This window comes from Chinchilla lanigera, unplaced genomic scaffold (assembly GCF_000276665.1).
Source record: "Chinchilla lanigera isolate Chin_1 unplaced genomic scaffold, ChiLan1.0 scaffold00015, whole genome shotgun sequence".
Taxonomy (NCBI): Eukaryota; Metazoa; Chordata; class Mammalia; order Rodentia; family Chinchillidae; genus Chinchilla; species Chinchilla lanigera.
In genome coordinates, this window is record NW_004955416.1 from 16,713,326 (window position 1) to 16,727,739 (window position 14,414).

The 14,414-nt window shown below is 47.6% G+C and overlaps 1 protein-coding gene across 4 annotated transcripts in view; it reads left to right on the forward strand.

Annotated features, from left to right (window-relative positions):
* Ntrk3 (neurotrophic tyrosine kinase, receptor, type 3) overlaps positions 1 to 14,414 on the forward strand; it is a 365,258-nt gene that overhangs the window by 60,395 nt on the left and 290,449 nt on the right. For all 4 annotated transcript variants that reach the window (XM_005381579.2, XM_005381580.2, XM_005381581.2 and 1 more), the window contains exons 2-3: positions 2,454 to 2,528; positions 3,138 to 3,209. In XM_005381579.2, the coding sequence (XP_005381636.1) occupies positions 2,454 to 2,528; positions 3,138 to 3,209 (147 nt within the window). The remainder of the gene's footprint in view (positions 1 to 2,453; positions 2,529 to 3,137; positions 3,210 to 14,414) is intronic.

A 14,414-nucleotide genomic window follows, 5' to 3' on the forward strand; every position in this document is an offset into this window, starting at 1 on the left:
TCTCTCTCTCTCTCTCTCTCTCTCTCTTTCTCTCTCTCTCTCTCTCTTTCTCTCTCTCTCTCTCTCTCTTTCTTTCTTTCTTTTCTCTCTGTCTTTTTTCAGTGGTACTGAGGATTTAACCCGGGGTCTTTACACTGAGCTACATCCTCAACCCTACTGTTATTTTTTGTAATGAGTTAATAACTTAACTCATTAAGTCACCCAGGCTGGACTTGAATTTGCAGTCCTCCTTCCCAGCATCCCAGAGTGCTGAAATGACCGGCGTTCACCACCATAGCTGGCTAAGCCCCAACTTCAAGCCAAACTGTTGCACTGAGGCTGTAAAAATGCTATCCCCTTATTTAGAAAATTTCAGGCAAAACAGGAAGTAGGAGTGGTTGTTTTATCTGCATCCGGTTGGTTCATCCACTCATACCCCTGCCCTCGCTCAGTGTGTGTGCAGGTCAGGAAGGGTCAGTTTGTGGGCCTACGGACATGAGGACTGAAGAGAGCAAAGTTGTAGAGTGCAGTGATGATTGACAGCCAGGCTATCGTAAAGATGCATTAATGGAATGCTAATGTGGGCTGAGAAAAATGATTTCACTTATTTAAACAACATGATCGACAGTCCCATGTTGGAAGCAGCTCCTTATAGGCAGCCGGGCTCTGGGGGCAAGCAGCATGCTGTACAAACACTGCAATCTGCTCGGTAATTGGCACAGCCCATGGCCTGGAGGAAATGCTGGGGGCACTTAGTGGTACAGGTGGTCCTACCCCTCCTGACTGTCCTTTTCATCTGAAGTGTTGCCAGGCTCCCTGCCTTGGTGGGCTCAGACCAGGCAGACTGCCTTGGTGCCCTGAGACTTTCAGGGAGAAGGCTTTGGAGTTGGAATGCAGCACCGACCTGACCACCTGGTCCATGTCCCCAACAGATGCCAGTGTCTCTGGCTGCTCAGCAGGGGCCCCAGGAGAATGTGGAGCAAAACGGGCTCTCGGCATATCTCATCTCTGTGCGGGGCCGAAGTGCTTCCAGAGGCCCTGGCAGCCACAGCCCTGCTGCCTTCTTGGCTCTAGCTGGACTTGGTGGCAGATGGCAGAGCCATGGGTGTGGTTGGGAGGAGACGTCTGGGGAAGGTAGCTGTCACTATTCTGGCCACAGTGTGCCTTGTCCCAGGGTGAGCTGTCACATTTCTGCACCCATAGCTGAGGTGGGACTTAAGATCTCGTGGGCGTGGATGAGGATCAGAGCCCAGGAGGGTAGGGGTGGGCTGTGGAAGCCTTTTGTTGAGGTCCTTCGGTGCCTGTGGGACAGCAGGGATATGTGAATGGTCAGCTTTTGCACAGCTTTTCAGCAGGAAAGGGCCTTGGTAATCAATAAAGCTATAATGAGGGATGTAATGAGGGATGTTTGTTCCTGGCATTTTCTCAATATTAAGGAACTAACAGAACAGACCCATATCCAGACAAGCCTCCTTGCGCTAACACAGGTCTTGGGTTTCTTTCATTTGGGCTGGAATTTATGCACTGGGCAAGGTAGCACTGGTTTGTGTCTGTTGATGAAAAGCTCTGGTTGGCAGTGATTTCTATCATTGGTGAATAAATCTGAGAAGATGAATTAATTATTATTTAATAAATATAGTATGCTTGCTAGACACCAACCTCCTTAAACATGAAGTCTCTTAGGAAAAAGTCTAAAAAGACATCTTCGTGATGAAAAGGGAGAGAAACTGCTGATCTAGGGCAATCATGTCCTTTACAAATGAGGAAAGCAGAGCCCAGGGAGTGCAGAGCGCTCGCTCAAAGCCACACATACCCAGCCTTGGAGACAAAGCTACTACAGCTCCTGCACTACCCAGTGAGCAGTACTCTCGCTCCCCAACTTCACGGTGCCTCCTGGTCCTTGGGGAGCCTCCTCCTCTCTGAAGTCAGTTCTCTAAATCAAGCCCTTGGTTTTCTGAATGGGCTGCAGGTAGACTGGTTGTGGTCACCCGGAGGCGGCTGCCCAAGTCTGGTGTGTATCCTCCTGGGCTTTTATACCCAGAAGACATGCCTAGGAGCAAGCCACACCTACCAATTAAAAGCCTTGTCTTCTGTATTGTCTTTGTGGGCAGGATCTGAGGAAAAAAAGAGCTTTCTCAAAAGAAAGGAAACAGGGGGAAACTGAGTCATGAAGATAAGGAGGAAGATCCAGTTTCCAGGGTTTCCGGATCTGAGGGTGAGGTACTTGGGATCTGTGAATCCACCTCATTCTCACCATGGGTCTCACCACAGTGAGGAACGAACTGAGGCTCAGAGACACTTGGTGACTTGGTAGGAGGTTTGACTGGCGTTTGAACAACACCCGATTCCCCCTCAAATTGGTCCTTAAAGCTGGGGCCCTTTGGCTATAAAGCCTGTGCCCTCAGTGTGGCTGCCTGCTGACTTGACCCTGGCCTTTCACTCTGCCTCTGACCCTGTGTCCTCTCCTCCCACAGACACATAGAGAACTGGCGCAGCCTGCACACGCTGAATGCGGTGGACATGGAGCTCTACACTGGACTCCAGAAGCTGTGAGTGCGCCACCCTCTGGGGAAGCGGTGGGATGTCCCCAGTCTGCTTTCCCATGGGATGACAGTCACAGCAAGCCTGCTGTTTGTCCTTTATCTCTCGTGGGTCCTCTTTCATGAGGGGTGTGCTGCCCATTTAGGGGATATCAGGACCTGTTTTTATGTCCCACCCCAGCCTGGACGGGCCTGGTGTTGCATGGTTGCACCCTGGTGTCAGGGTTTCAAGGCTGGCATCATACCCAGGCCTGCTGTTCCTTCTTTAGCTCTGGACTTGAGGGAAGGTCCTCAGCTAACACTAGATTTCCAGCCATGTCCTTGGGTGGACTTCAGTATTCGTGGTGATGGGAAATTGGTGTGGGTGGGGGAGAAGGCAGCAAAGGGGCTGTGGCCTGTGGTTGCTGGCCCAGACCCGCTGACCCAATAGGCAGAGGGGCAACTCTGTACCACTGGCTGCAATCCAACCCCTCACCTGGCACTGAGGACTGTGAGACTAAGTGCTGCTTACTGAGCCCCTGCTGGGCCACCCAGGGGTGAATAGAGATAATGAGGTAGAGACCAGGCCGGGGCCTCAGCAACCAGAGTGCCACTGACTTTCTTTTCCTCTCTACCCAGGACCATTAAGAACTCGGGACTCCGGAGCATCCAGCCCAGAGCCTTTGCCAAGAACCCCCATCTGCGCTACATGTGAGTACAGCAGCTGCGGGACAGTGGGGTGCACACCGAGACATCCTTGGCCCCAGGACACTGGAGACTGAGGTTGAGAGCTGACTCCACCACTGCTGCCCATGGGTGGGTGCAGTGACTTTCTTGGGCCTCCAGCTTTGCCTCTTAAAATGAGGATTGTGGATCTGGTGACCTCTGAGGTTCCCATCAGAAGGAAAAGTCTAGGACCAGGGCTAAAAGGGGGAATCTCCTGATGAAAGTTGCAGTTCTGTGGGAATGGAAATGACAGGGAATTCTCTTCAGGTATAATTTGAATTGTACAGCTCTGAGACCAGGTGCAGGTTTGTGTGTGTGTGTGTGTGTGTGTGTGTGTAGGCAGCTGTTTAAGGTCACACAGCTCTGCTTGGGACAAGCTGGAGAACACAGCAGTGGGTGGGCTTCCTGTCTGTCTGTGCCTCCCTTGGCCTGTCTCTCCTCCACTGCTATGTCTGATGGGTGGAATGGCTTCCTTAGGGATTGGTGCCAATTGGATTCAGTGGGAAAGAATCATCAGACTTGATACTTCCTCCTCAAGTCCGGCTCTGGGCTGACAGATGCTGGCAGTCAGTGGGAAGATGTCATTTTCTGGGGAGGTCTGGTGGGCAGGAAATGAGACCTTGTTGGAGTGATGGCAAGAAATTCCAACCTCCCACACCCCTGGGTGGTGCTTGTTGTCTGGGCCAGTTCTCTAGAAGCTCAGGGACAGTGGCCATCTTGAATACCCAATGGGTATGTCCCCAAAGATCAGAGATTCTGTAGGAATTGGGTAGGGTCCATCGCATTTGGGGAGAAAAATGGAAGAATGGCATGTCAATTAGTCTGTCCTTTGGCCACTACTGATTGCTTGCATCTGATAGTGGAAGGGCAGCTTGGCTGGCTAGAAATTCCTTAAGAAGCACAGGTCAGGAGTGGGGGTGTGCTTCTATAATCCCAGTCCTCTGGAAAGCTGAGGCAGGAGAATCAAAGTTTTAAACACAGCTTACACAACTTAGGGACTTAGTGAGATGATACATTGTGTCAAAACAAAAAAGGAAAAAAGGGCTGGGGATGTAGCTCAGTGCAAAGGTCCTGAGGTCAATCCCCAGTGCAGAAAAAAGAAAGTAGTAGAACTTCCAGGGGGAAGCTATCAGATAATAGAGGACACTGCAAGTGGAGAAAGGGGAGATGCTAGAAAATTGTGGTTGAGTACTGGGGTAATAATTTCTGTACTTAGGGTCCTGGCCTTAACCTTGGGCTTCTGCACATAGTGAGTGCTTAGTAAATACTCATTAATTATGGCCACCTCTGCTTTGTGCTGAACTATCTGTCTTTTCTCTGGAAACAGTGAGCTCCATGACTACCGCTCAGGACCAGATGTATTAGCTGCGGGGAACTGAGACCTTCCTTTCAACTCTCTGATTTAGCTTTTGCCCCTTGCCCTGGTGTAGTCTCTGTGGTGAGGTTTTCCTGATGTGTGTTCTGCGCAGCCATAGGCAGAGATGGGCCCCTAGGAGGGCCTTGGACCAGATGTTCCAGGTGTTTATTTTATTTGAGATCTGAGTTTCATTGTAAAGTGTCTCAAGGGAGAGAGCTTTGGACATCTGAGAAGGCTCCCTTTTCATGGTAACTCACACAAAGGTCACAAGCCACATGCCCTAGACAGACCAGGTGGGGACAGTGGAGGATGGGGACCACATGTCCCCTCTGATGGCGCAGCTAGTGGACGGCTCCAGCTGACTGCTGCCATGTGGCTGTGGGGACAGTTTCGCTAGACTTGCTGCTTTTTTCTAAAATGAGCTGGAGAGCATGTGAAACCACTCAAACTTTAAATACTGGTGACTGAAAACAAAACCCTCAACTCCATGGACCAAACAAAACTGCTCCACGGGCAGAGTGCTAATTTGTGGTGTAGGGTCAGTTTGGGGGAGGGGAACCATTAGTATAGAAGTCCTGTCCCTTTTGAGGACAGGACCGGATTCTCATGTCTCAGGGCCATTTAGAGCATCAGGCCACCTGCAGCTCTCAGGGAGATGGAGAAAGCTTCAGGGCCTGCCATGGTCCTATGGGTCAGTGAAGCAGAGCAGGGGTGCTGGCTACAGGTGTCTCAGAAGTGGCTTTCTAGGACATGTGTTTGGCTTGCCCTTGATATCCCTGGAAGAGCCTGTGACAAAGGCTGGTAGGACTTGCAAGATCTGCGAGGCACTGGGGCAGGGGTCTGGTTGGGGTACGGCCTGATGATTCTGTGAACTTTGGGCACTGTTTTCCCTGGACATGTGGGCTGCTCCTCCTGAGTGCTTGCTGTTGGCTCCAGGGGGACACTGGGCAGTGCACATTATCAGAGTCCATCCTTAATTTGGTTCTGGCTGTGCCTGAGAGTCAACACCCCACCAAAGCTCTCTGGTAGACACCGTGGGACTCCAGAGAAGCTGAAGATCACAGAGAGGCGAGTCGGTAGGGTAAGGCATATGCTCTGGCTTCATCCATGGGTTTTATTTATTAACCTTCCCCATTTACGGAGATACTCCCCAAATCCCGACTGAGTGAATTTCCCGGCAGCTTTGGGACATTTTCTCCTGGCAAATGGGCCAGGTTTCACTGCTCTCTCACAACATCTTCTATTTCTGTCTTCTAAATGCATTTACAAGTCTTCAGGCCCCAGCTGAGCAATCACAAGATGATCACTTACTCCAACACTAATTGCCAAGTCCTGGCTTGGCGCCTTTTTCTTTTTTTTTTTTTTTTAGGGTGATGGCTGAGAAGTCGTTTTGTCTCCCCTCTGTACAGAATAAGAAGCAGGAAGTGATGTCATTGCCCCTCTACCAATGTCAAGTTATCTTAAGTCCTTCCAATTGGTTCAGTTGTCCCTCACCCTTACTTGAACCCTAACATTAGACCGTACAGTTCTTCCCCATGCCAGAAAATGAGCCAAGTTAAGGCCAAGTTGTTTACTACAAAGAAGACTGGTGATCAAAACTCTTGAGCCATCACCACTTCAAAGTTTCTGAGTGACTTTCTCTTCTTGTTTGCTGCAGCTTTCTCTATCTTTTAAAAATGGATGTTAAAAATGAGATTTTGATTAATATATAGCCAGGGAAATCCTTGTTGAGAGATGGGAAGATTCTTGGCCCTCGTATGTGTATATGGATTGAGGGTCTGCTGTGATTACGGCTTTCTCAATTGATAATTGCAATAGCTGTTTGCTACTCTGTAAAGTGTGCATAATAATAGTGTTTGGTGTAGGCACGGGACATGGTAATGTTTTACTGATAGATGCCCCCTATAGCACTTAGCCCAGTGCCTGGCAAACAGAGCTCAGAAATGACAGAGGCTAATAATGATGTCCACTATTATTATTATTGTTAGTAGTGGTGAGACTAGAACAGAATGGGAAGGCTAAGGTAACCACAATGGCTATCCTGACCTTTTTTATTTAAATTATGGAGATCGCTGTGGATGGGGGAGGTGGTGGCGCACACCTGTAATCCCAGCACACAGGAGGCTGAGGATTGTTGTGAGTTCAAGGCCAGCCTGAACTGCATAGCAAGAGGATTGTTGCGAGTTCAAGGCCAGCCTGAACTGCATAGCAAGACCCTGTCTCAAAAAGACAAAAAAAAAAAAAAAAAATTCTGGAGATCCTGGGTTTCCCTCTGCAGTGCATTCCCTCTCTCTAGGCACTGGTATGCTCACGTCTTCGACTGTGGTGTCTTTCTGACTTGAATATGGATTTGGTTCCCTTGCTGACTTCTAGACCCATGCGGACCCCTCTGGAGGCACTGTTAGTTTCAGACAGGATCTAAGCAATTGTTAGTAATACGCTTACAATGTTCTTTATCTCTGTCTGATTAGAGGCACATCCAGCAAGACCACTGAACTTGGACTGTTTGCTAAATCCCCTGAGCCTCTCTGCTGCAGCTGGCTCCACTCTTCCTTTATGGGGTTTGTTTTCCCTGGCATGGCTCACATACAGCTGGATCTCCACCATCTGGGGTCCTCATAAGTAGAGTGATGTAGATACCCATCTATCTATGAGCTGCTCTCCAGCAGAAGGGAAGAAGCTTCCCTTCACCTGAGAGCACTTCATGCTCTTCAGGGTGCTTTCTCCTACATTATCTCATTGAATCCTTATAACCATCCTGGGCCAGAGGTGTGGCAGACAGCCTTATGGTACAGCCCAGGAGACAGGCCTGGTGAGGATCTCTTGCTGGGGTGTAACAGTGGGACTGGACCTAGGTCCTCTAATTCTCCTTCCAGGAGTCTTTCCACCCCACTTATGGGCCAGAGGGGAAATGTTTTTCACAGAAGCCCTTAAAAAAATACCCATGATACTTAGAAAATTGCATTAAGAAAACTAGTCTCCAAAGAGAACAGACAAAGGGTGAGAACTTATGCCCAGTGTTTTTGCAAATACAAGCTCACTTACTTCTCACAGTGATCCTAAGGGAAGGCTCCCCTGTTCCTATTTTGTAGATGAGAAAACTGAGTTTTGGAAGTCACAGCTGAGTTCTCCTAAGGTCATACAGTAAAGTTGGGAGACAGCCTGGGTGTGGATTCCAATCCCTTTGACTCTGAAGTCCATTTATTTTTTATATCCCAGGAGTGTTCTGTCTCTCTGGTTTTCACAGCAAGAACTTCTTATAGGAGGAGTGGGGGGGTCTTTAAAATTTTATTAGAGAGCTGCTATTTCCTCCTGGGGATTTAGCACCATCTATCCTCAGAGAGCTCTGTTGAGAAAGCTGTGTTTAGTTTCTTTTTCTATTCAGGTCAAATCCTATAACAACAGTTACATTACAGACTGAATATCTTTATTATGAAAGATTTCTTAGCATTGGCCTATGGCCTACTTATTTCCAAGAATATTTAATATAAGATTCCAGCAAGCCAAAGGAATTTATTTAATCCCTTAGAGTTGGTTGTGGTGGGATCTCCCTTGTGTTCAGTTTCTTGCTTTTCTCCAGAAAGCTCTAGATGTCAGACTGAACTATTTCTCACTCTGTTGTCAGCAAACACACTCTTGATCCTCAGCTGGGAGAGGGGTAGGGAGGTGGGGGATGTCCTGATTTGGGCACAACTGTGTCAACTATGTTATGTTTGCAAGGAAGGGAAGGCAGCAATGCTAGGTGGACAGGAAAAGAGGAAGTGGCTAGAGTCCCTACCTTTTCAGACACTAGCTGTGGAAACAACATTTCCTGAGATTATTGGGATAAAAACATGATGATAGGTTATGTATTGCAAATCACTAGACATAACCTCTGATTCTGAGTTCCAAGATGATATATAGCCATTATATCAGTAAACTTTTACCTCTCTGCCTGCCCCTTGCCTCCGCAATGCATCTTTTCTCCCAGTTCCAAAGAGATTGGTGGCTGGCAGATTTGTCCCACTACTGTTGCTCTACAAATATTCTTCAGGCTCTGTTTTACATGGAGAATGTGGCCATTGAATATTCTTAACCGTGGTCAGGAGCATGGACTTTGCAGATAGAAAGACTGAGGTGCAAATCCTAGACTTCTGCATCCTGCTATTGACCTTGGAAAATCTACTGAATTTCCATGAGCTTTGAGGTAAATGTATAAATTCCTCATACTTCCTAGGATTATACTTTTGAACCTTAAGTAAGTCAGTGCTTGGAAAGAACTTAACAGCTATAACAAAAGACTCAAGACTTCCTCCTTGCTCCCTGGTCTTCAGTTTCATAGTCATAGATAGTTAAAGATGGAAGGAGTCCTAGACCCAGACTCCCAAGTTTGTGCTCCTACTGCTGTTCTTGTCCCTGCCCTTTGGATGCCCAGTTGACATCTCTACTTACATGGTTAAACCAAAGTCACATTGGCCCAAATGGGGTTTTGGATTGTTGACCACTTTTCAGTCCAAATCTGTTCACCCTCAGTGTGTCTGTTCCTATCACTGATACCTACCAACCACCAAATTGCTTAGATCAAACCTTCGGAGTCATTCTTGACTGCCTTCCCTTTCCTTTAGCTCCCCTCCCTACCCTTCCACTATTCAAATATTCTATAAAATATTTTATATCCATCTACTCCTCTTGCCCTATCTGCCATCTTGGCCCGAGCCACCATCGCATCTTCTGGCGCTGTGACAGCAGCCTCCTGACTGCTTTTCTTGGCTCCACTTGTGTCTGCAACATTTCATTCTCGGCGCAGTTGCCAGAGTGGTATTTTAAACACGTAAATCCGATTGTGCCACTCTGCTGCTTAAAGCTCTCCAATTACTTCCTGTTTTACTTACAATAAAAGCTAAGCCCCTCACTATGGCTGCAGGATCCAGACTGATATGGTTCTATCTCCCTCTTTAATTTCCTAGTACTTTTCCCCTTGCTCTCTCTGCTACAGCCCTGAGCTGTCTTTCACTTCCTCAAATGTGCTAAGCTCCTAATTCCTTTGGAATTTTTGTACCTGTTGATCCATCTGACCTGGATGAGTCCTCTGCCCTAGATCTCTGCATGGCTGGCCCTTGGTTACTATTCACTGTCATATTACTTTCTTCTCGAGGTGGTCTCTGAGCATCCAAACTTGGTGGACTTTCTCTAGCTCCACAGCTCTATTACAATTTAGTGAATCATGTGGCTTGACTGTTTGATCGTCCCTCCCACTTTCATTCAGCTCTTTGTTTAGTAGTTTAGACTGTGTCTCCCCTGTTAGAATGTGAACTCATATGGAGTCAGGATGTGCGCCACTGACCCCTGGGAACCCAGCACCTAGAACAATGGCTGCCAGTGTGGGTATCAGTAGTTATTTGCTGATGTACTAGTGACTTGATTATTCTGTGCATGAGAAGGAGTCCGAAGTGCAGAATTTCTATGAGTGTGATTCTCATAAGTAAGAGCAGACAGACCCAGGGCTGGGACATAGTTCTTGGTACTCCCAGGGTGGGATTCTGCTATTGTAGTGTCTAGTTTACTCTCCTTGAATCCTATCTAGTCAGAGCTCCCTGGGCATCTTATATATGGCAGAAACCATTGAAGTCTTGTTTAAAAGAAAGGATATACAGACAAAGCACCAGTGTTACAAGAATGTACAAATATAAATATGAATCATAGCACAAGAAGTATAGTGTAAAAGTGTACAACAAAGGCAAGTTACCTCTGAGCTTTCTTCTCAGACAGCTCTGCCAGCTCACAGCTTCCATCAGACACAGTGTTTGAGCCAGGCGTGGTGGAACACACATGTAATCCCAGCTCCTCGTGAAGCTAAAGCAGGAGGACCAAGAGTAGGAGGCCAGCCTGGCCACCTTAGCAACACCCTGTATCAAAACAAAACAAAAAGGGCAATAAAAGCTGGCTGCTTGAGCTATTGCCTCTAAGTAAGCCCCATCACTGATTTGGTTATTTTGATGAGTAATTTATATTATGTGCTCTTGAGCCATACTACTGAGTTTAAATTCTGGCTTTATCATATAAATGTGTGTATCTTGTGCAAGTTACTTAACCTACTGCATATTTATACCTTAATCCTCTCATTTTGTACAAATTGACAGGCGTTTACACACTTCCTTCAGACCCTAGATTAAAAACTCTTTTCTAGGCTGTCCGAGAGAGGTATGGTGGCTGGACACATGGCTCAGCTGTTTATAAAATACTATTCTGGATGTGACAATGTTTATATTATGCCTTATTCTCTTATGTTTTTTTGGGGGGTGATGAAAATATTCTAAAATTGATCATGGTGATGGTTGCATAACTCTATGAATATACCAAAAGCCTTTCAACCATACACTATTAGTTTTTCAGTACTGATGATTGAACCCTGGGCCTTCCCACTGAGCTATATTCCCAGTCCTTTATATTTTTTATTTTGAAACAGGGTCTCACCAAATTGCCCAGGCTGGTTTTGTTCTTGCAATCTTCCTGCCTCAGCCTCTCAGAGTGTTGGGATTATAAACTGTGCCACTGTTTGCAGTTTGAACTATACACTTTAAATGGGTGCATTGCATACAGGAATTCTGTGTTCTTGCTTAGCAGAAGCTTCCAGAGCCTGTGTGGGGCTTACTGCGTTGCTTCTCTCTGCCGTGAGCAGAGCATATTAATGCTCCAGGTGAAGGCTGCTCCATTAGCCTGAGTCGTGCTGGGAAGATGATGGGGGTGAAGCCACAGCTGACCTGCTGTGGACACGTGGTGTGAGACAGGAAGAAACTTTCACTGCAGTTAGGAGAAAAAGAGGAAAAGATAAGGCTGAAATAACAGTGTCTGCCACCAGGGCCTGGAGCAGAGGGGCCACAGAGAGTGCTTTTACTGTCACTCCCCAGAAAGGGTCTCTGAACCGCTTGAGAGGGACACTCAGGCAGTGTGACAGGGAGAGCTATGTGCCTCCTCTAATGGAAATGCCTGCACTAGTGCAAAGTAAGAAGGGGTGGCTCTTTATTAATTGTCTTCAGCTATTTGGGACACAGCTCCCTCCTCCATGTGCTTTACAGTGGTTGACAATCTCCAGGGTCTTCCTGCGTGAGGCATGGCGGAGCCTTAAGCTGGAGGGCTGACACGGCTGGTGGCTGTGAGCAGGAGGTGAGCACTGGGCTGGGCCCTGGAGGAGGCGTGGGCTTGGGCTGGTGCACAGCCTGCTCAGGGCACCATGGTTGCTGCCACCGTGGGGGTGTTTAGCTGTTTTCCTCCTGGAGCTGTTGAGACTCATGTTCATGGTTCCAGGCCATTGAATCTGGCCATCAGGTGAGCTCTGAAAGAATTGCCATGGGGACGGCGTTTGGAGATGGAGCCATTTGTCAGTGGAATAGGGTTTTCACAGAATCTAATGATTTGGGAAGCTTGAGTCAGAATGATCTGCAGTAGTATGGCTGGGTGGTGGCCAGGGGAGAAGGGAATGCTAGCCTTTGGGCCCACTTGAATAGGGAATACTTGTGTGAATGGCTGTCAGTTGTGAGTGGTGTTATTTGGCTCTGACAGTGCTGGGGGTCATACCTTGCACATCCTCTTGGCTCTTTCTCTCATTGTGAGATGACCTTGGATAAGCTGCCTACCTCATTCAGCCTGTGTCCTCATCCTAAAATAAGGCATTGCTGTGCCTGGCCCAGCCTTGGCCTCATAGCATTCTTGGGAATTCCTTCTGGAAAAAAGCTTGAAGCTGGGACCCTGCAGGGACCATGAAGGAGTAGGGCCAGAGGAAAGCGGTCATCAATTAATTTTGCCCCTAGCCACTTCCTTCTGCCCACCTCCAACCTTCCTTGAAAGGGAGCATTCCTATACAATGAGCTCAGAGGACATCACTTTATATGCCATGCACTGAATATGTCCTTTTATGCTCAGAATGGACATGGCTGTTGTCCACATTTACACACGAGGAATTCGAGGTAGGGAGTTTAAGTGACTTGCCTAAGATTACACAGCTACTAAGTGACAGAGCCAGAAGCCAAGTCCAGGTAGCTTGTTTTTAGACCTCCAGAATCTGTCCTCTTAATAACTCTACTCTCTGATGGCCATGGCCAACTCGGGGCGACCCAGACTGTTGTCATGTTCAGGAATCAGCTGCAGAGGAGCGGGAGATAATACACTTCAGAGGTTCAGATGATAAACTTCCTCCTCAGATTTGGGAGCTTTGGGGGAAAGGGCCGTGAGATGCTGATAAGGGAATACCCAAAACCAAGCCCAGCTTTGGACCTGGTTTCTAGTGGAGACTGGGTGAGTCTCTTAGCCTCCTGGTTGACACTCAGGAGGGCCATTAGCACCCAGAGTGTGTGTTCAGCTCACAGAATGGAGTCCGGTGACCAAGGAGGTAAAGACAAGTCATGCTATGATATGTGAATGACTTCAGGGACAGCAGCTTCCCACCCCACTGTCTCCAGGGAGCATGCAGCTGCTTTCTCTATAGCAGTCCTACCTGTCTCTGGCCTCAGTCTCAGACAGGACTGTGACCCATTACAAAATCTGGGACTCGGAGGTGGGAAGGAGGGGATATGGGGCAGATTAAACGAACTGAAGAGCCATCCTCTGACATCCTGTGATGTGCCTAGGTATGCAGCTTTCACAGTGGGCCCCTCCTGCCTGTACAGGCACACCAGGTTGTGTCTGCAGATGTGCCTGGGTCCACCAATCCCCCCGCGAGCCCAGCCCCTGTGGCGTCTGATGAGTTGAAACAGAGCCTTTCTTATTCCTCTTCTAAGCAGACCCTTCTTGCTCTTAGTTGAACCCAAAATGAGTTTTCCTGCAGAATGCACCAAGTGCACATTTGCAGCTGGAACTTCTAAGCTTTCACAGGTTTATCCACTGCCTCTAAAGAAAGTCAATTCCCAGTCCACTGACACCATTAGTCTCCTGGGCAGTCGCCTCTCCTGGGGACCCGAACAGGAATTGCTCCTTGTTCCCTAGTGAGACAGGAGGCCTTTTCCTAAATTGATTTTCTCTTTTCTTGTCCATTTATGTCTCTTCTCCAGACCCCTGCAATCCTGAGTTGCTCAAGTCCTCCCTGATAATTTCTTCTGTTCACTTGTTTCGTGTGCAACAGTTTGATCCAATCAGAGCAGAACCAACATGACCTGGGTGATGTGGCCACACGCTTCCCTAGCTGGCCCGTCTGTGATATTTATTTCACAGTTCTCTTAGAAAAATTCCCTGGACTCACCTTTGATTTGAGGCTGTGTTTTTTCTGGTTTCAGTTATCGTAGTTCTGCAGGACCCCTTAGACTGAACTTGAGGAGTTTCCTCATGACCTTGACCACTTTTAACTATTTAAACCTCAGTGAAATGCTGAGTAAACGTTCCAGCCTCTGACCTGTGTGTCTCCTAGCCTTGAAGATTAGATGATGTGTTCATATTTCCTAGCCCTGATTATTCTCTGTAGATTTCATTTTCTTCCTTTTCACCCTCCCCTAAGGCTTCATTACTTCCCATTTGTCCACATCTCTTTTGTCCATTTTTCTTGTTAAGGACAGATTTAGAAAATGAGCTTAGTCTCTCGGCTATTTTGGAGTCATCATTAATTTCTGTTCTTCTTCATTCTGTGGCAAGCTAGCAGTCACGTGTCTCCTTCTCCCTTGTTTCTTCCTGATGGATTGGTTGAAAAGTTTTATTTCTTTCTGAGTTAACCCCTTTGTCTTTGGGGCCTAAGGAGCTCCAGTCTTGTCAGTGTGGCTTCTAGGTGATCTGACCATTGTGATGTCCTGGGTTTGAAGGGTATTGAGTGCCCCAGAGGATAAACCAGCCCTGAGCTCACCCCTGCCTTGCAGTTGAAGCTCAGGGTCTCT